Source organism: Trichoplax adhaerens, genomic scaffold (assembly GCF_000150275.1).
Source record: "Trichoplax adhaerens TRIADscaffold_4 genomic scaffold, whole genome shotgun sequence".
NCBI classification, from domain to species: domain Eukaryota; kingdom Metazoa; phylum Placozoa; class Uniplacotomia; order Trichoplacea; family Trichoplacidae; genus Trichoplax; species Trichoplax adhaerens.
The window spans coordinates 123,017-146,328 of NW_002060946.1; the positions used below are offsets into that span (position 1 = coordinate 123,017).

The following is a 23,312-nucleotide window of genomic DNA, read 5'->3' on the forward strand; positions in this document are numbered from 1 at the left end:
CTAAATATCAGCAATAGCTGCTGAAACCAGTTGTCTAAGTAAACTATAGTTTTAGATGCTAGATGAAATTTTGATCCTCAAATTCATATAAATTCGACTTTACTGACTTTTAAATGTAATAATTTCCTATACTTTTCATTTACAATCCTTGACAATTTTTAAAATGTCATTAATACGATCATGATATTAAATTATTTGAGGAGATAGTTTCATGATTCTTAAACTGCTGGATAGTACAGTATTTAGAACTATTGACTTCAACCGACACCACACAAGGACCATAGTTCAAAATATTCCGGTAGCCTGCAAATACGACTTGAAAGGTGCGTTTTCTTTAACTTTGTCGACTACGTGTATCTGAGATCTTATAATAAAGTTATTTACAACAAAGAAGCTTATAATATCTCATTATACTTTCATTTAAGAAATTTTATAACGGCTACTCCAGATTATGATGCAATATTTAGTTGGAACTGATTAACAACTTCTTTGCTTATGATTTCACGGAATCGAAATCATTACGAGATCGCTGAACATGAAAGATAGTATAACTAATTAAGTATTTACTTGGGCAAGGTACAATGGCAGCAAAATGTTATGAACTGACGACTTTCAAATTATTTATCTGTGAGGGATTATGGTACTATGACGAATTTTTACTTAATTTTAGATCAAGGAATCACGTCTAAAGGAATTTGAATTGCTGCTGTTGACCGATCTATTACTAAATTCCAATTTTTTTCGATTTTAAACTACGAATTAGTCTAGATTTAATCCCACCCATAGATATCCTTTACTTATAACAATTTCATTTCTAAAATATATACAGTGATATATATTTAGATAATTAAACGAATTTATCGGAAAAGTAATTCTATATTCTTAAATACACAATGTTCGATATTGAATTCTTTGCACATCTAAGATAAAATAAATATGAAAGTGTCAATGTATTTTATGCGCCTATAATTTGTTATTAATTCTATATTGCTGAACAACTACGTAATTGAGAATGTAATTAATACAAGGCAAAAGGTGATAATTACGATATTGGAAAATGAAAATCCAAATGGACTATTTTAAATGATCATAAATTATTGCATAGAAGAAAATATGCCTTGACACAGAGTACGTTAAATATATATACTGTATCGGTTACTTAAAATTATCAAGTGTTCAGTGATATATAGTTGACAAAATCCCACAAAATATCACTATATGATTACTATGCAAATAAAATGAGACGTTTCACCAACTCGATATTTTATGTGGTGTATCGTAACGATAACTACCTTACAAACTAATCAAAGTTAAAGATGGTGTCCTAAACTACAGCTACGAAAGCCATCAAATGTGAAGTAAACAAGTTTTTCCACTTGTTACGGTGGAAAATGTTCTTATTTGCATTAGAGCTTGCACTATGTCATAGGCTCTGATTGATATGATTATTCACATTTTATAATATTAGCTACAAACAACGTCGAATGAAGTTATCGCTAAGACTACATGAAAATCTTTTCTGCACATTCATCGGTTGCAACATGATTTATAATTTTGGTGAAAATTTCTCGCCTCAGCATAATACTCATTTTCAATTATTAAAATTATATACTGGTACTTATGCTAAACTATGTTTCAAAAAGTCATTGAGTCTTTACTTTTCCGGTATAGACCTAATTCTGAGGTAAGAATGGCAACTTCACCATATCAACTTTAAAATTACGCGGAGATACAATTCAATTACTTCTACTTCGTTTACCTAGAAATAACGAAGCCAAGATCTGATATAGCCAAGTTTAATATTTCTAAATGCAAAATTTTTCGTTCTTTTAGTCGCAATAAAATGCATACAAGACAAGTATTACCAACAACGCCAATTATTAAAAAACTTGTATTAGTTATTACAGAAATGATAACCATGATAGTCGAGTTGGCGCCATGTGGCACTTTGAAGTTCGAATTAGTAAAATTGCCCATTCGTAATACTTTCCAACGTATAGTTGACGGATTATTTCTATATCAAAATTATTTGCTGGATTGTCTGTTATGTCATATTCCAAGGTATGTGGTTGATGCTACCCTTAAATTCATTACCTTTAGAGGAAAAAATATTGATAAATCAAGCTGGACGGAAGTGAAAGTTTGCAACCATCATATATGAATACCTTAAATATTGCAAATATATAATCAGAATAGTTCTGGTTATCCAAATATTAACTTTTTTACTATGTACCGAAAAGCATACGTGAATTGAGCAAATATGACAATTAATAAATATAATAGGTAGTGAGAATTTCAAGAAATGTACCGAGAGTTATACTGTACTGCTAGGCTAGAGTAGATAAGCAGTTATCTGTCATTAAAATTTCATTAATTTAAAATCTATTACAAAATAACAATATATTATATTAAACTACAGTATGGTGTTGTATTTATGCTATTTTTTCGGAAAAAAGGAACGATAATAATAGTGTTAAATTTTTTCTTTTAGTCTTGATGAAAAGACTTTGTGTGTTGAGCTGTCATTTTACTTTACTTGAGAGTTTGTCATCTAAACCTGCTAAATTATACTAACATCCACATGGTGGCACTGATTCCATTTGTTTTCCTATTAGACACTTTAAAGGATATTGGACAATGTGGCAATAGAAACTTCATTATAGAAATTACTTTAGCAAATCAATGAACTAGTAAACAAATATCGGTCCTATAATAATAGCATCGACCGGATGTTTCGAAGTACATTTGTAAATTTTAACTGCTGCAATGAATTAAATAAATTCAACTTTTTTCAGACTAATACTTTGCTCTCTTATTATATTCTACTTTCCGTTCTTTGTCGGCCTGGTCATTAATATTCAAATAGATAGTGGAGCCAGTGAGATCCTGGAGAGCTTATTAAGCATAATAATGAATTAACTATATGCTACGATTAAACTATTTCTAGTGCTATTTTTTTTGTAAACAAAATATGTGGATGACCAATACACGGTCAATTATGCTGCGCGTAAATATAGATCATTTCATCTGAACTACGTCTGGATCAATTAAACGGTTGAGAGGAATATTACCGTTATGTCAAACTACGAGCATTTTTCATTGCAATATTTCCAACCGATTTAATTTGTTGCTAGTGGATTAAATTTTAGCGTGTTTATTGATCATATAATTGGACCTTATTTATTGGATTTTTTCAAGAAGTGCAGTATGCCACTAATGATAAATTTAAAATGAACAATAAAAAGTCTAATTTAAATTATCATAACTAACTCTTTTCAAGATCAGTATTGACAATACAAAGTCAGATCAATTTTGAGCCTTATTCCAAGTATCAGTTCTCCAATCTCGAGTATTATCCAGAGCAAAATTCTCACTACCAATATTAGGTCTTGAAAATTTAATCAACAAAAGAAATTAATTAATCTATTTTTCCTTCATGACATTTTCCTTTGCACACACTTAATTGGAAAATATGCTCAGTGCAGAAATTAACAGCTCTAATATGTATTGATAGCATATTTTCACTTGCAAAGTTGAATTAATTTAAATTTACTATCGATGCCTTCGCAGACTATGCATTAGATACTAACACATCATGAGTACAACAAACGGTAATAATGGCCAGTTTTCCGTTCCTTTCATCCTTGTAAGCTAGCAGGTGTTTACTGAAGCCAGGCATAATAATTATTGGAATCCTTCTAACCATATAAGGAATGGGCCTACGAGTATATTACCAGACATTGAACTCTTCTTTTCAAAGTCTACAATTTGTATTCCTCTTCACTTAAAGTATTATTATGCGCCATTGCAAGCTATCTCGTAAATACAAAAATACATTGCATAAATATATATAGAAAATTTCAGAGTCGAAACGATATATATATTTCTTTGCGCTCGCGCGGCGTATATATCCGATTTTTAGTGTTTCATTTTTTATTTCCTTTTATTATCTTTTTGTTATTATTTTTCGCGGGGGTCCAGGTCTTCTCTATCTGAAATAGAGTTACTGCTATGATTTCTTACCTATGAAAGACTACTTTTACAGTATTCAGTAGTCTGAATAAACCTCATTTTAAAAGTTGTAGTTACACACTATTAAAGCGGTCAGCTTTTAATTGCGAGAATCGAGGTGAAAACTGTCTCCTTGAATGGACACCAATCAATTATAAATAGTAGACTTCAATAAACCAATTTTGTCTATAACAATTTTACAGTGCAGAAATATTACCGTAGCAGAGAGCTTTGTTCTTCATTTGTATTATTCTTGCGGATCACCTTGACATGGTGATCAACAGAATTTTTAGCATTATTATCGTCTTTATTAAGACATCATCTTTGAAATTCTTGGGCATTGTACATCTACCCTCTTGTAAATATTACTGGATGAATAATTATGGTGGAATCTCGGCCAATTCATGCATGAAATTTATGCCACTAAAACAACACTGTCACATGCTAGTATGCTGTCAGTGAAGTTATTTGGGCTGATCGAGAATATAATTTTTATATTTTAGTCGACATCGTTGGAAATTAGTCGTGCAACCTCGACAAATACTGCTGATAAATAATCAATCCGATATAGATGGAAGTGTACTTATCTTCTTGGTAGGGTAGTTATTAGTTATTACTTCATTTCATAAATAACATTTTGATAGTTTGTTTTCTAGTGATAATTGAAGCGTTTTTTTTGGGTCAATGTCATGATCGCATGTCACGTCGAATACTATAGTTGTCAAAGAGAAGTATAAAATTGATATTTGATAATTTTATTTCAGCGTGCAGCTGTAATATGGTTTCTATTTTGTCATCTATTCTGTTTTGTTTACAACAGCTACAATGGACATTACGAAGAGCCTATTTATTTTAGTGAGTTTGGGAGGTTCCCTTTCTGGTGTATTGTACTAGGTCAATAAATCAATCCATTTTTTAGACAGTACGTAAGTGAAAGAATTTGCAATAGTGCATGGAATGCACAACTGCCTTGCAATGTAGAGGCATTAACGTTCTATTCTGGAATTCTGCATTCATACACAAATCATTGCTCTCTTGCAGTAAACTGCATCACAAGTGTTCATCTTTTCTATTTGTTTAGCATTCTTCAAGTGCTCAATTTTATCGACGGTTGTGGTTGGTAAATATGGCAGGAAAATTCATCGTGTAATCATTTTAAATCATGAAGTATTTTCAGTCTAGGTAGAGTATAATAATTTCAGCTGATTACACGAGTGATCGACGTTAGGAATGCGTTGTAAATCTGTGCGTCTTCAATAAAGGAAGTATTGATTGTGGCTAGCGGGATGGAAAGGCTCACTTGTACTTATACACTGTACAGTGCTACATATGTGTTCTCTCTGGCTGGTTTTTGCTGTCTATTCACAGCTCTCAGCATATTTGTGATTGCTGTTTCTCTGATCTGTAACTGTCATATTGCAGCTGTCTGATTGTTATTTATTTAAGTTTCTATCATCATAAACAACTCATTTTTTTGGACGTACTTTGAAGTCTTCGTGCTAACTGTCTGCATAGCCTGTAGTCTTATCGTATAGCATTTTATGAAAGTCAAGCGGCACTGTCAAGCCCATACGACTGTACTTCAATAATAGAGAATCTAATTTAATGCATGGCAGAACGTAGGCTTCTACCTGCACAGTATGTCGCGAAATTGAATTTTACGAAGATGTTGAAACAGAGTCATTAATGCAAATTTGTAATCCATAGGATGGCATCATTCGCTATCGAGTAACAACCTTCCAAGCTGTATGTGAAGAACTATTTGAGCTTAAAGCCGCTCGGTTGGAAGCGAGCGTCGACAGTCCTTCACTGAAAATAGCGCCTGCAAGTAAGGTGCAGCTGCAATAACACAATAATACGCGTACTCTATCTCTCTTCATAGACGAGTACGTATATTATTATAATTATGGTGTAGTTGCACTTTGAGTAGCGCAAGGTAGTCGGGTTGGAGGTCCATCAGTAGTCCTCCAGGAACGACTAAATCCTCGTCCACATCTGCAACTGATTCTAACCATGTTCTAACCGTCTACATTGCTTACACCATCGACATTTTTCTCTCACTTCCATCATTTGGACCTGTTGGACTAGTTGGGACCATTGAACGCTACGTCCCGTACTATTAGACTAGTTGGGACTAGTGAACGTCACCTCCCGTGCTACTGTCCTCAGAGTCGTTGGTTTCAGAGACGAAATCATAATAAGTACAGTACTTAGTACAGTACTATACAGTGTATTGTACGCTGGTCACGACTGCCCTGTCGAGACATGCGCGATGGAGCATGAATGTGTGACAGATAGACAGGCGGTCGTACGAGAGCGACTGCTGGTCGATTCCACTGTACTTTTGACTATTGACTACTTTCATACTCGACGTCGCGGTATGGTTTGAAACCGTTTATTACGTGCCCTTGAATGAACCAGAGCGGGACATGCGCAATGGAGCATGAATGTGCGACAGACAGACAGGCAGCCGTACGACAGCGACTGCTGGTCGACTCCACTGTACAGTGTACAGTGTACAGTACCGTAGGGCACACTATACTTTTGACTATTGACTACTTTCATACTCGACGTCGCGGTATGGTTTGAAACCGTTCATTACGTGCCCTTGAATGAACCAGAGCGGGACATGCGCAATGGAGCATGAATGTGCGACAGACAGACAGGCAGCCGTACGACAGCGACTGCTGGTCGACTCCACTGTACAGTGTACAGTACCGTAGGGCACACTATACTTTTGAATATTGACTACTTTAGTACTCGACGTCGCGGTATGGTTTGAAAGCGTTTTATTACGTGCCCTTGAATGGACCGGATCGGACCGGAGAGTCAGTACTGTCTGCACTATGCTGTGCTCGAGGTAACTTACTCGTTGAGTAACTTTCGAAAGCCTTCGCCAGCCGATTGCGTCGCTTGGAAACTACAATCTGATTGATCTCCAAGTTGGTAAAATCTCCATCGTATCTTAAGTTGATCCTGATTTTCTTCAGTTGTACTCGCGTAGATCAATTTTATTGCCATCGAAGGCAAATAGACGCAAATCACAAATCTCCAAGACTGCGTAACAGTGTATGATTGTAGTGTTGCACGCCATTGCTACAATTCAGAAGAATTGAGAGAGCGATCGATCATTGCTAATGGATCCTTTCACTCACATCAAGCTAGTAAATCGACAGAAATCTTGGGAAGAATTACATCAAACCATTACATTCAGTCGTCGATTACAGTATGATGCTAGCCGTGTACCCAGCAGTTTTAAATTTCGTAGCCATCTTGTAGGCAAAAGTGACAGCAACAGCCAAAGTAGTAGCCCCAACAGCAGTATTAGCAGTGATAGTAGCAGCCAGGCAGTGACCACCAGCCATGCAGTTTATCAACATCGCTTGTACTATCTCAATTTTACTGAAAGAGGTCATAGCACGATATACTATACTGATCTGCCGTATACCGATGAAAATGATGAAATCTTGGAGAATTTATCCGAACATTCCGCTCATGGCCTACCACTATTGTCAGATCTTGCTTTTATTACCGATAGTAAATTGTCCAAGGAAGAAGAGTTGTTACAAGAACGTAAAAGGATTCGAGGTCAAGGAATCTTAAATTACTGTTTAGACAGCAAGAGCGGTAAAATCATCTTCCACTTGGGTAGTGACCTGTATGAATGCCAAGATTCCATGAATGAAGTAATAAATACATGAATGAATGATTGTATGCTACAGTACAGTATAGCATCAATACTATCTTCAATAATATCGACATGATTCATTTTTGACATAGCTGCATGGCCTCCATGCTATTGAATTTTGTATGGAATATCCCCGATTAAACCACGTTACAGTAGGATAGACGCAATCTGGACTCTTACTGTCCAAATCACAGTGTATTTGCCTACTTTGCATGGCGCTGATTCATTATTGTACATTGCAACTATTCGGAAAGTAATACAGTTATTCATTACAATCTGGCCATTGACTTGCTTGACTGGATTACGTTATCAACCTACCATGAAATTGAAATCGTCTAAAAGTTCTACATTTATTGTACTTTGTTAACATCGATTTCGTTTCTTGACGTATTACAACACAAATTGATTGCAATCCTTTTGTACGGATATCTTTAATATTTCTTATGTGGCGTCTTTCAATGAAATGTTTATCGATATTTTATCCCAACAATTAGAAGTAAACCAGACCAATGAGGATAGTATAAATCGTTCTTAATTTTACCATCCGATTTATGTACGCTCCATATTGTTTACCTACCTCTCTGCAGTGCAGCACAGTATGTACGATTTATATGCTGTAGTGTGAAATAGACAAGTACTGTTGACATCTTAATCATTATTTCTTACAGAGATATAGACAAAATTAGTCATTCTGAGCTGAAACTATACAAATTGAAATTTAAACTAAAAGAACTACTATAATACTGTATAATATCGGTGCTTTATCTTGACAGTATCTTCTCATCCTATTCTATAGTAGACTTTTTAATTAATTTCATTTGATGACTAATATAATCAATGAGAAGTTTAAAATAAATAAATATGCGGCTGTGCTCACCAGGTAGATACGGTATGATATGGTAATTTCCTGCCAACAGTGTAGTAAAATTGATTCATTCTGTTATAGCTGCTAAATCAGGCTAAAAAAAAAACACCATAGCACCTATGAAACTAATTATAACACCTCGATACAAGTATATCCGTCAAAGATGCATGACTGATATTGTCAGTAACAATCTCAAATCATGATCGGACAGTTGATGCAACATTGAAATCATCTTGCTCTAAATGTATGCTAATAGTTTCATTTCTCTCTATAACTATTTAGGGATCTATACCGTCCGTCAGAAAAGTCAACAATGAATCGGAAACAAGTTCTTACGTTGACCCCAAAATCTGTCCCTACAATTCTGATCTTGTGGCCTTTATTCGGCAAAACGACCTATGGGTAACATCATTGTCAACCGGTGAAGAGAAACGTTTAACTTACGTCAACAATGGTAAAAAAATAGTTCACGTTCTTCACTATTGGTAGCCTTTGATTATAATTATCAGAAGTTATACACCATACTGTACTGAATTATATGGCGTAGTAATGTGTTAATATTGGCAGAAATAGATAGAATATATCATTATCAATTAAAACTGTAGTATCATACAGTAATTGAAATGTCGTAATTGCTTTATACATCACTGAATGTATCATATAAATAAATAACTATATTAGAAAATCAAGATTTGAAACGAAATCCGTTATCAGCTGGAGTACCCTCTTTCGTAATGCAGGTCAAGATTTGTTTGTGGATAATTTATTCTATTTTTATGATATTCACTATAATATCTACATCCTATTTTTGATTATATTACATCTTGAATTATTGATTATTAGTCATATCTTGACATGACTTTGTCTTTGCTAAAACATCTCGACAGGAAGAATTCGATCGTTATACTGGCTATTATTGGCAGCCATGCCCTTCCGTTACCGATGCCGACGGTGATCAGGGCCTGTATCGTATTCTCTATGAAGAGACAGATGAAAGTATGGTTGAGCTAGTTGGCATTAATAATGGATCCAATGTGGACTATTATCGCTATCCGCGTGTTGGTGAGTTATCCTTTCCGTAAAATATTCTCGATCAGGGCAATTGTTTGAAGACCGTACACTAGACTTGTTAATAAACAGTAGCTAAGTATTTTGTTAAATTGAAAAAATCCACAGGCAAGCCAAACGCTGTTGCTCGTTTAAAGATCACCGAATTTCAATATGTAAACGGGGAAGTAAGGATACAAAATTTTTTCCTTTTAAAGCCTTTCTATTTTTCGTCACTGTTATAATCTTAAAAATCGAAATTATTATGCTATATGAATAGCTTTGAATTACAACGATTAGCCGTAGTCTTAGAGATAAATTTTGTCCTACTATGTAATTCCATTATATAGTTTCTATCTCCCATTGTTGAGTATGAATTGCTGCAATGTTTGGATGACCTGTTTCCCAATGTCGAATATTTGGTACGATTCGGATGGTTACCTGATAGTTCAGCGTAAGTACTGTCAAGTGCTTATTTCTATTATACTAAAATTGCAATCTAATATGTAGCCATGATTGAATTATTTAAAGTACTAATAAATTCATAAACTTATACAGGGTTTATGCGCAAATAGTTGATCGTATGCAGCTAAAGTCCCAGCTAGTCGTAGTACCTCTGTCTTGTTTTATACCAATTTTAATTCCCAAATCTGCTAGCCGAATGCCTTCGACCGATTCTCACTCAGTATACGTGCTTCTTCAAGAAGAGTCAACTGTCTGGATTAACGTAATCTAATTTTTAACTCTTAAGATGCTTGAATTTGACACTGTCTAATTTTAAATGTTGCCTGTGGTTACATCGTTACACTTACTTTCATTCATTTTATTTTAACTGTAAATAATAGGTCCATAATCTGATACACTTCTTACCTGCTGGTCATTGGTCTGAGGCACCAGTTGGTGACGCAATGGAGTCGTGGCAGTTCATATGGGGCAGTGAGAAAGATGGTTACAGACATTTGTACTTAGTTGAAGGTAGCGGATATACATTGTTAGCAGAGACTAAGCATGCACAGAGTGAAAGCGAAGATAGCTCCGATTCAGATGATGCGGGTGATCATAAGATTTCTTTCTCACCTAAGCTGCATGACGACGATAACTGTAAGGTATTCCTGGTAAAAACGAATGTGAGACAACTTACGAGCGGTAACTGGGAAGTAAGCAAAGATAAGGTAAGTTCAGTTTGGGTAATATAGTACTTTGATGATAACAAGGTGTTATAAAACAAAAATTAAACATAATAAACCTGTGAACCAATTTGCTATATTATGATATTAAGATGTGGGTAGACGAAAAGCGGCAACTGATTTATTTCACTGGCACAAAAGATAATGATTTAGAAAAACACCTGTAAGGTTTTATACGGCAGGCATACGCACTTTATGTTGTACCTTAGACAGCCAGTAAACATAATTTCAAAATGCTTCTTTTATGATTTCTATTAGCAATAATACATATAGCTTAAAGTTATATCGTTTCTTATCTAGATATGTTACCTCCTATGGACACAACCAATTTCCTATTCAAAGGCTAACCCCACCAAGTTTTTCTCATAACATTTTTATCAGTGATGTTAGTCGATTCTTCTTACTTCTAAATTTAATCTTATGCATCCTTAATAGTTCAGAAATTCTAGTCCAAATTATTATAAATGTTGAATGATTTATCAATATTGCAGGATTTCTCATGGTTTGTTAGCATATTTTCCTCTATGAAAACCCTGCCTGGCGTTGGTATCTTCCATATACCACATACCATTTCTATGTTAAATGATCCAATATCTAATTGCAAGTTGATGCAGATACTTTTAAATCCTAAAGGTTACTTGTACTCCTTATAATAGCACAAAGTACAACAGTATTACTATTATGTTATCATTATGTCATCAAATGTATCCATTAAATTAAACATCTTTTACTCTTAACTTTCAGATATCCTTGAGCCATCATTGATTCCGGAAGTATTTTCCTTCGTTGGAAGCCATGGTAAGTATACATTATTTCATAGTCTCCCGTATGAAGTAGATTCACCTAAAATTTATCTTAACTTAAATACTGTTTAGGAGAGAAAATTTATGGAGTATATCATAAACCTATGGGATTTGTTGACGGTATAAAATATCCCACGATATTATACGTTTATGGTGGTCCTGGTGTTCAGGTAACTATACTCGCATTTCAATATTTGATTATAATTATCTAGATCTACAATTTAAATTGAATAAAGTGATTTCAGCAAAACTACTGATACCGACTTTGATGTCAAATACGTGAGGATCTGCCTTCTAATCTGCTATGTTGTAATTTATATAGATCATAACCAGCGGTAATACAGTTCAACGTCTAGTACGATTACAGAATTTTATTCAAGCAGGTTATGTCGTAGTATGTATGGACAGCCGTGGGTCATGTGGTCGAGGAATTAAATTTGAAAAACATATTAAGAATGCAATGGTTGGATGATTATTCTCTTTTTTAGTTTACTTTAGTAGCTATACTCTTACAAATTCAAGACGTTTATTTTCCCATCACAACAGGGAACCATTGAAATCGAAGACCAAGTTGAAGGTTTACAATATCTCGCAAATAAGCTTAATTTTATCGATTTATCCAGAGTTGCAATCTATGGCTGGTCATATGGTAAATCTTAAATTAGTAACTTGGTATCGACTCTTATGCGTCATAGTATGTGCTAAAATAAATCTAATGTTGTAGGCGGTTACTTGGCATTAATGGCGCTTGCTCAACAACCAGATATGTTTAAGGTAATATTATTAATATTCTACTTGGATGATACCGTATTATAATTAATCGATTATATGGGTGTAAAACCAAATAGATTGCTATTGCTGGTGCTCCAGTTACTGATTGGGAATTATATGATACTGGCTATACTGAACGTTATATGAGCTTACCAGAATTTAACTTTTTGGTTAGTAAGGATATTTGCTTTCTTTTTTAGCTCGATGAAGTTATACTAGTTGAGCGTTATTAATACGTATTTATGCAATAAGTTTTTGGAATGCTGTGTTGTATTCAATAGACTCTAATTTCACCTGAATGTTATTAATGTACTATGTTAACAAAACAGCTTTTTATATAATATCATTGGAATACATATTCTCGACCTTATAAGCGGGTTATAATATTTCATTGATTAGGGTTATGCCAATGGCTCTGTCATAAATTTTAGAAACCGATTTCCTGATCAGTAAGTACGATGAGTTTATAGCCTATAAAGCTGTACTTGCTTGCGATGTCATCGATAACGGATATATAATTTCAATGCGTTGGCTTCTAGACCAAATCGCTTATTGCTTGTTCATGGTTTGAACGATGAAAATGTACACTTTACGCATACAAGTACATTAATCAATTCTTTAGTAGGAGCAAGTAAACCGTATACTTTACTGGTAAGGAGATTGGGATATAGCTAAACGTGATTTAACTCTTTCTCTTTTACCCAAAGTGTTGCTAAGTAGTGACTATTGCTACATTTTTACTTAGGTATATCCAAATGAACGTCATGGTCTACGGAAAATGGATTCCCGCGAACACTTTGAGACGAGTCTATTAAATTTTCTACAAAGTCACTTATAATGCCGGAGAATTTCGACTAATTTGATTTCCGCAAGATTTCTCGTGCAATTATTGCATAAGATGATATCAAACTATCCTGAAAAAGTGCACGTTATGGTGATCCATGTTTAATGGTAAGCTGTTTACGAGCTTTCGTGATCACTCTTAAGTAACTAAGAAAAAATTTATTTTGAATGTTAGATGAGTCTAGTTTGTGAATTTAAAGTCATAAGTTAGTTTAAGTCGAGCCAAATTTATGGCAATAAATCAAGTATGCATATGGAGCATGTCATATCAAACAATTTAACTACAGTACAATGATAAATATTTTAACTGAACTTTAGATCTTTTACTATCCTGTAAGAATTTTATCCTCTAAGCTGTTTTTACTTGTTATAAGGCGTTATTTCAAACGTTGTAGATAGAGCTATAATTTCATGTTAATGTTTATCACCTTAATGGAATGGTATCTATTGTACAGTGTACAATCTACGATAATTGGACACGTTACCAGGTATTCATTAGTCTATATATACAATTAAAAATTGTTCTCAATTGTAGTAATAAGAATTCGTTTTACAGTTTCAATGATTCCTTTTAGACGAGAAGTTACAATATTTTATTTAGAGTTAAATAGTCTCTGTTTTATTGTTATTTCTTAAACTCTAAAACTGCATCGATAGTATCTTTAAGTCCAATTAGAATGAATTTAGAGTATTTATATGCAATTCTATCTTTGCAAATACATTTAGCGCGATTACATCCGTGATTGCGTTCGCGTGAACTATTTTTATCACTGCAAGCGTTTCATTGAAATAAACATTTTATAAAATTGTTTGGTGATGAACTATATCTGGAAATTGATATCAAAGATGCATATTTAGCTTGTTACGAGTTGTTGAAACTGATATATTCTGCTCTATCACTACTAAAATACGCCTAACGATATTGAGGCAAGCATATTTAACTAAAATTGGACTCACGCTGATATCATGAAAGGAACTTTCGATCAAAATTGCAAGTGTAGTTGTATTTACAGTTAAAATAAGCAAGATGTCATAGTTTTTGTCCATGATCTATGAGATACCAAACTTCGATTAAATTTTGGCATATGTACGCGATTCTGTACAAATATGTAGACTTTTCACAGCTTGTAAGCAATTTAAGGCACGATATTGAGCCTATTGACTGACATGAGCCCAGTTCTGCATAAATCTTACTGTATTACTAACTAATCTCGCATACTGATGAAAGTGTGCATTGCCAATAATCAATTTATTTTGTATATTTTCGTTATATGACCGTATACCTGATTGATTCAGTTTTTATTCTTTCATTACGTTGACGGAAAATTAAAACATTACGATTAGACAGATAAAAGTTCACTAAATAATATGAATAAGTGTACTATTTACCTTGGCACAATGGTGTACAAATTATATTATAGTCTATAAACTACGTATGTATGATATGAATATTAAATCGTTCCGCATACATTATGCATTAAAATGCAAATTGACTATAGGATATTAGTTATAAGAAATCTTACATCCGTAAACACTATCGCACTAATTAGGAAACTATCTAGAATATCATGGCATACGTTGTATAATTTGTAAATCGCTCACCTGCTGTAAATGCGGTTTAAAACAACTGCGAAATTTACTTAATTTAAACTGAGGGAAAAATTGTAAAAATAATTCCAATCTTTCCTGGATGACCTAATGTGCAGATTACCTAGTGGTACGTAAAATTATAGAGGAAGACTACAGGTACTTCGCGAAGGCAACTAGTGTAAAGGCTCAGAAAGATTCGGGATAGAAACTAGGAATAGCAGTAGTGCGCTCTTAAAACTCAAGTTAAACTATGACAAGATCATAAAATCTGTTTCGTGATAGTTTCAAGTTTGCTCTGTCCAATCCTTATCTAAATTGCGTCGCTAATCATAATTTTTATTGTATAAATATCTAGATAGAAATTAAAGATCAAGAAAGCGATAAACTTGATATCAAGGCATTCGCATTCTATTTCTACTGTTGTAGTTCAGACTTCTGTTATAGTAATTGCTATAGAAGGAATTATACCAAAGTGTATCAACATCAAGTTCTGATACAGTATAGTATACTGTACTTATGATAGTCTATGAATTAATAGATGTTTTATTCATGAGTTAGACCGAAAAATAAACAAATTATAGCCCATGTATATTAATGCAAAGTGGTATCCAAGGTTCAGGCACTAAAGGTCAATCTAAAGAACGAAGCTTTTGAATATCTCTAATGCATGTAAATTACTCGTATTTTAGCTGTTGCAACTTTAAGTAGCATATAACTGTGCAAAAGAAGACCAATTTCACAAATTCATTTATCTAAGTTGAATCCAAATGGATACCTTTCAGGATGTCGTAGGCTCTATACAACATAGAATCCACGCATTCAATCATCAAATTTCCCAAATATATCAAAAGATTGATCATCTACGCCAAATTAATAATCCAGTTATCGAAAACTTGTTCAGTATTGATCAAGAATACCTTCATGGCCACTCGAAGTGTAATGACGTTCAAATCATCATCACAGGTAAAATGTTTAAAAATATATTGATATTTTTACTTCAATTTCATAGCAATGATGATAGCGTAAATAAATAATCTATAGGCAAATTTAATATTGATAATTGCATATGGTGGGGTATTTCAGAAGGAAATTAGAGACGAGCAATAGGCCAGTATTATGTGGTCAAAAATAATACCTCAATATTCTTCATGTTAAACTCTGGTTTTGCCTTACTTAGGTACTCCTGGCGTGGGTAAAAGTAGCTACATCAATCAATTAATCGACTATCCTTTACTTCCAACAAATTTTTCTTTATCCAATTCTTGCATATGGAAAATTTATTACAGTCAAGAGCCAAGAGTTATAATTCAAAATTATCCTGTGAACGCTGACAAGGGCGACAACAGTAATTGCCTGTCTCAAGTAGTTCAGATAGAGATCAATGATTACCAAGAACTGCAAGCTATCTATAAAAGCTCAATTTTCACTAAGAAAAGTGACTTCAATTGCTACAAGATAATAACTCTATATTGGCCGCTAGCAGCTTTAAAGGTACCTCATATTCTATAACACGGCATGTTTATATACCACCTCTTATATTTGAAAGAAATCTCTTCGGTGAGAATGTCACAATACGCCAAGATTGTCAGTAGTAAAGTACTATACCACTAGGTTTGCATAGATTAACAAGTCCATAGATAATTATTGAAAAAATGATATAATAACTTGATATAAGACTAATTTGTATCGCTATGTCCTAAACAGAAATAGAACCCTTAAACCAATATAATAATTTATTTTACTACTATTAGTGAATCAATGGAAATTTTATATTTGCTATGCAAGACTTTGCTTGAGACCTTAGAATAGTTCAATGCTATGCATTAGTACTAAGTGATCATAACTCTATCATCGAGCATTTTGCATAAAGAAGTATTGATTCTCGTACTCTAAAGCTAGTAGCTACTAGCGCAAATAATTATATTTACAAAATTAAACAATACCAAACTTTATATATGAGCAGAAAATCTATGCAGGGCAATGCTGTATCGATGCCCATATTTGTGATTAGCTCTTTCATATAGAAGTATTATTATATTCTTATTTCATCTACCAGCACTGTAATATTTTAACGCGGAAATAGTAACACCCACACAGAGCTACATAGAGTAACTCTATATTCATATACGCGTACAATTCATATTATATATGTACAGTTGAATGGTAAGTCCTATTTTTGCATGCTGTTTTATACTCCTAACATACAATATAGCGCGGATATATTTCACTAGTAGCTGACACTAACTGCTTCTCAAATAAATTACTTCAATTTGCATTAGTAACGTCGAAATATGATATTAATTATAATTATCTACTAGGAGAACATATCTGTCATTGAAATAACTTCATCTTTATGGCATCTGCTAGCTGATAAAATATCTTCTGTCATATCATCGTCTTATCTGGCTCTCATCTATATATTAGATGCTACGCTTCTGATTGATCAAACAATAAAACAGGTAATATAATGTCAGCCAAATTTATTCCCTCATTTTTATGTTAAAAGACCTGGAAAAATCCAATCATAATATAATGTAGATAAATTTCTCAATTTACATCGTTATCTACTATGCCTTATAAGATTTAAATATGTGCTCCTTACCTATTTACTGTATTTATCGTTATTAGAATGTTACTCGCTATTTCCAACCTTGTATTTATGAACTCTTTATTTTGTAGTAGAATTTATAGTTAGGCCAGCTAGCCTTAATAAAATTAATATCCCTACCTAAGTTTATTTTCTCTAAATAGATCAATGATTTTAGAGACAGTATTCAGCAACTCAATAATGGTATTAAAAGTCATCACATCATGAAATCAATGCTATTCGCGTGCAATAAGATGGATTTAATTAACGCTGATCGTAATCCAATGTCATTATCAACATATGCTACTTTACACGATTTCCTATCTAAAAGCTGGATTGGCTCTCGAAAGCAGCGCTGCTACAATTGCATCTCCATCACCACTACAGATATTGCCATGGCCGCGTTCTGTAAAAGCAGCATACAAGAAAGACTACTCCATATTAATGATATTTTTAACTATCAGATTAGCCGTGAGAATAACGTAAAAATAAGGTTGATTAAAACTTAAATTAACCTATTTAGTATGCATAGCGCTATCTACAAATGCATTGGTTATATTGTAATTAGTTATAGAATACTCGTATACAGCAGCTTATAAGTAGATCGTGATCTTAGAATATAGATCTCGGTAAAAATCATCTTTAAGACAGTTAAAATACGCTTCCATTTTGTTCTCAATTAGCTCTACGCTTACGATATGAATTCTTAAATTAAACGTCTATTTTTCGTTTCTATTAGAAATCTGAAAGAATATATAAATAGCTTAAGTCAAAACATTCAGTTTTTGCAAGAAATGGTCAATTTGAAGATGAATCATGATCCAACTTACGAGATAAATTCAGAAAATTTTCGACTTCGACTTTGCGAATTAGAAAGCAAATTGAAAAAGCCTACTAGGAAGCTCTTAAATGAACTAATGTCAAGCAGTAACCAAATTCAGCGCATGGAAATGATTATTTTGGATTATTGTCGGAAAGATCAAGTTCATGCCGATTTATTCCATTGGCAAGAATGTGATTTCCATGATTTCTGTTGGTTTCAAGATATGTACTCCTATGCTCAAAATAAAGTAGCGACAAAATTATTAAAAAAAATTAATGAAAGCGAAAATATTGACCAACTTCTGATGCAATGGAGGCATGATGTTTTGGATGATATACGACTTTATTTTAATCCATTCTCTGCAGTAAAAGATCAATACAAGCAACAGCAAGATGATCATCAAAATTTATCAGAATGGATGAAAGATCAAATACATCACTGGAAAGACGAGCTGCCTACATTGTTCCAAGCAATGACTATTCCAGCCATGCTATCTTTTGATTGTGGTTATTTGGGATTAGCAACAGTGACTGTTTATTTCATCTATAATGCTTATAATATCAAGCCAAGACTAATGCAAGTTTTACAAGCAACAAGTCATAAAATGTTTCATGACTTAGTTTCATCACCAATTATACATCTAGTACGCAGAGAACAGGATAAACTATTACAACAACAATTAGATAGTCATTTAATATCGCATATTGAGGCTACTTTAAAAGCCTATGAACAAATCTATCGTGATATCAGCGATGATGACATGAGTCACTCTATAATTTCGTCATTTAAATCTATTCTGCCTCAAATTCAATTAATTCATCAAAATCTTAAAGTGCTGGATATTCTTTATATTGAAAAATTTGAATTTTCATCTCTCGATGTCATGGATTATCAAACCTTTCCGGATCATTTTGTGCGTGATTCAGACCCACGACTGCTTAAATGCCGCATTCAACACCAACACTATCGACAACTTGATGTGCATTTGCGCCATTATAACTATCAAATCGAGGAGTCTAATGTTGATGAAATTCTGACACTTAGCCAATCGTTAAGGTAACTTAATTTATTAACCATTAGTCTCTTCATAGGCTTCGTCATGCAGATTCAATTCTAATTTAACACATCAGCGATTTCTAAGCAATTTATTGATTTCGGCACTAATCATCGGATAGGTTATCAAATTATTAATTCAATACACGATGATCGGTATTGATATATAATTCCATCACTGCTTAACCATTCATTCCAAATTTCCGTCGGTTTTTACTTTTAACTTTGCTTGTTATTCTTTTAAACGGGAATAGTAGTAAATCAATGCTAATCAATCTCATGATAGACAAGCCCACAGAATAAATACAGAAATTTACTTGCATGCTATAATGTCAATATCTTGTAAAGCAATCCGTTTAAATTCTTCACTATGAATGCCAAGGATAGTGAATGATACATTGAACTTTTAAAATTAATTATGAAACTATTACAAGTTTAGTACCTTTAATTATATACATAGGAGTGGAATTTCTACCTCTAAGAGTGATGCCAATAGTATAACTCTGACTATAATGTAGGTAGCCATAGAGATCAGAACAGTTCTCCGCTAGTACAGTATTTGCTATTCAGTATGATCAAAGTCTGAACCACAATTCCTAGTCGGCGTTTTCATAAAGATCATGAAATCTTTAACATGATGTGAAGAATAACCGAAATACAAGCAAAAGTATTTATTACCGTACTATATGTAATCGTTAGCCCAAATTGGTAGATATTATTTTATCCATATATTCATGGTGGCTGTATATTTTATTATGTTCTATTATAGAAAGTGCCATCACGTTGAAGACATATAGTTAGAACTGCATCTTGTCTTTGTCTAGAAATCGTAACTAGTGCAATTATTTAGTTAAATATTAAGAATTTAAAACATTTAACGCCTAAATTAACCTTTTTTACCGTGTCGAGAAAATATAACTTGCCATCAACGGTCCATAATCTGCATACAATTCAATTAACCCTAAATTCCAAAATTGAATCTAAGTATTTACCGAATATACTCTTTTCTCGGTGATATAGTAGTACTTGTGTCAACCTATTTACTCCTGTACAAAATAGTCGGATTGTTTCTCGGTCGTAAGTAAATTCTAAATTATGTCTAAATGCATACTACTAACAAAATAGGAAAATGGATCATCAAAACGTAGGAAAATTACAAGGAATTCTCAAACATATCCATCTAACTCATTGTCACCTTTACTTTACTTATCCAAGCACGGCATGTACATTAAGAGAATTTTTAAATGGATCATCTGATTGCATTCCAGCTCATTATTCTTCCGATTTTACTAAACAACTATCAGCTTATCAATCCATGTTATCCTTAGCTACCGATATCTGCCAAGGCTTAGCATATATTCATGAACGAGGATTCATACATTGTCATTTAACATTAGACTATGTTCTGGTAAGATGAGGAAATTACAGTGTATTTGATATTTGTTGTGAAATGTACCAATCAGTTTTATACAGATATCGATGTTGCTTACCTGCAACTAAGAATGCCATAGTATATTAGTCTTGTAGCCTGTTAATATTATCTCTTATTAAATGATTTACTTTTAGAACTAGTAACTTAAGTATAAAGTCATATAATCTCATTTAGCTATATAAATGCTTCTATCTTTAATTTTTCTAATGTTACAAAACCAATTACAAGAACTTTATCAAAGTTTTAAAATCGATTTTACTTTTTTTAATGCAATCTAGCTAACGTCGACATGCACAGCAGTCATTTGCGATATTGGCTCACCAAAAGTAGAGAACTGGATCTTTGATATCGAAACATTATCACATTATCAACTAAAATTAATGCAGTATATGGCTCCTGAAATTCTGCACAGGCAGATTCACAATGGCCGATCAGACATTTATTCCTTTGGTCTATTACTATGGGAAATGTGGTATGGCCTAAGCATAGATTGCCATATTGAAAATCAATCACAAACCAGTAGAAGTAATATCATTGAAATGATTCTTCAGCAACCACCTCCATCTTTAGATATAACTCCAATCCCCGAAGAAACGTTCAGGATCTTTGTTGCTCAGTGCCTATATGCTCAACCTGAACTGAGACCAAGTATACAAGTTTGTCAGCAAATTTTGTACGAACTACGTCGTCGTGCCTGTACTTCTGATTCTTAAAATAAATAACATGCACAATTGGATAGATAACTATGAAATACCATGATTACTTTTCTCCAGAGCTAATAATATATAATTAAATCATTGCGCAATCTATCGTACTTCATCTATTTTAACGTAATACTTCAACATAGTTTGTAATTGCAATATCTGTAATTATTTTGATAGGTTTTAAATTATGATAAGAAATCTTAAGTCACTTTCTATTTACTGCATTCCTTCTTGTACATAATTTTATATTAACTTCAATGATATTTCACCAGCTCATCTAAATCAAAACACAGCATACAGTATAGCGAAACCTGCTTTATATCGCATCAACATACAGCAAGAAATCATAATTAAATAATTGACCATATTCATATCTGACTATAATCTAAGAAACATTGCCGCTAAAATTCTGAGAAATTGCTGTAAATCAATGTCTTAACTGGAAATTCTTTATTAATACACAATAGTTGATTTCTTAATATAAAGTTATCGCTCATTACTAAATAGCCAAATACAACTTAAAAATAAATGCTAAAACACTTTCAGACTGATAAACAATAAACTTTAAAATTAATAATTAGATACGACTTTTCCGTCGATATCAATCAGCTTGACGAGTAAAAATTAGACATAGTTCACTAGAATGGTTCTATAGAGGCTGCGGCAATTAAACCTGCTGCATACAGTCTCTAATAGGATACCATTACAAGAGCTACAGAGATCAGTATGTAAGATTAATGTGCTGTTTTCATGCATTAACACAATATAATGTATTATACTACCACTGTATTATCAACACTATTGCTAGATTTTCATTCAATACCATAACCAATCCAGTCGTACAGTATATATGATTATAATTCTGATGCAACACTTTTTATACATTTATACTGTAACTACAAGCATTTCTAACCTGAAGTCCCTAATATTAGAATAGGTGAATTATTAACTAGAATTATAGTTAATGCGCTATTCTTCAGTTTATTAGCAAATAAGTAACTTTTAATTATCAATTTCCTGAATGGCCTAAATTTATAATGGTAACGAAATAACAAAGTCCATAGTAACCCAATCTTTCTCATGTAATTTCACAGAACTTTGTCATGATGATTAGAACAATTACAGAATACTTTATCATTTGGCGAACACATGGCTAGGCGTATGAGCAACGCTAACAAAATAATAGCATCCTACAGTAACATATATATATATATATACGAGTAATATATATTTTGAAAGCTATCTGTTTGTCAATTGCATAATCAGCACTATCAATTTATAGCTTTTGCTATTCATATGTGCGCATTTCTACCATACTGAAGCGCATATATTGTTATGCATCGAAATGAAATGTGCTCATATCTATTACTGTGCATTTCATTAATTTCTTCGTCAACGCTATTCAGCAATATAGTATCGTTTATCACTCATTTACGAGTATACTGAAGATTCGACTGCTGATTCGTAGATATCTTTAACATCCGCTATACACGAACGACGATATGTGAGCACTGTATATGTTAGATTTTACACATTCTGATGTGTTTATTAATCTGTCTTTAATGTTTTTTAGGAAGCCATCTGTCTGCCAGATTCACAGTTCCAAAAAGTCATCAACTGTTGCATGCTACTCTTTTCGCCCAATGCTATAAGACATGCAACATATCCTTGTGTATATAGAAGTCAGCTGCAAGATTTACAAATGCTTGCTACAAAATATTTCCATAGCTACTTCATCAATATTATTTCATAGTGGTGTTAATCCATATATTTGCACGTAGTTCTACATATACACATTGTAAGACGTTGTACTGTGTTCCAAAAAGTATTCAAAAATTTATTCGGAAAAGCTCTTACAATAACTATTAAGTTAATAAATCGAATCAGGCTGCTCAAATCTAATTACGG

The 23,312-nt window shown here is 33.1% G+C and overlaps 2 protein-coding genes across 2 annotated transcripts; both read left to right on the top strand.

Moving 5' to 3' along the window:
- Positions 1 to 7,148: 7,148 nt before the first annotated feature.
- On the top strand, positions 7,149 to 13,210 carry TRIADDRAFT_24254 (uncharacterized protein; the record flags this gene model as incomplete). Its single annotated transcript, XM_002111259.1, has 21 exons — positions 7,149 to 7,697; positions 8,847 to 9,018; positions 9,246 to 9,304; positions 9,452 to 9,626; positions 9,741 to 9,799; positions 9,962 to 10,065; positions 10,170 to 10,338; positions 10,457 to 10,579; positions 10,676 to 10,783; positions 10,891 to 10,961; positions 11,099 to 11,183; positions 11,290 to 11,431; positions 11,543 to 11,596; positions 11,674 to 11,771; positions 11,924 to 12,064; positions 12,148 to 12,250; positions 12,326 to 12,375; positions 12,450 to 12,542; positions 12,772 to 12,821; positions 12,912 to 13,023; positions 13,118 to 13,210. 21 exons carry the CDS (start codon positions 7,149 to 7,151, stop codon positions 13,208 to 13,210), a joined length of 2,610 nt encoding a protein of 869 aa, XP_002111295.1.
- Positions 13,211 to 15,572: 2,362 nt separating this feature from the next.
- On the top strand, positions 15,573 to 21,413 carry TRIADDRAFT_55120 (uncharacterized protein; the record flags this gene model as incomplete). The annotated part of the gene is made up of 7 exons (XM_002111260.1): positions 15,573 to 15,768; positions 15,983 to 16,296; positions 17,124 to 17,264; positions 17,557 to 17,885; positions 18,132 to 19,271; positions 20,394 to 20,676; positions 20,979 to 21,413. 7 exons carry the CDS (start codon positions 15,573 to 15,575, stop codon positions 21,411 to 21,413), a joined length of 2,838 nt encoding a protein of 945 aa, XP_002111296.1.
- Positions 21,414 to 23,312: the final 1,899 nt, after the last annotated feature.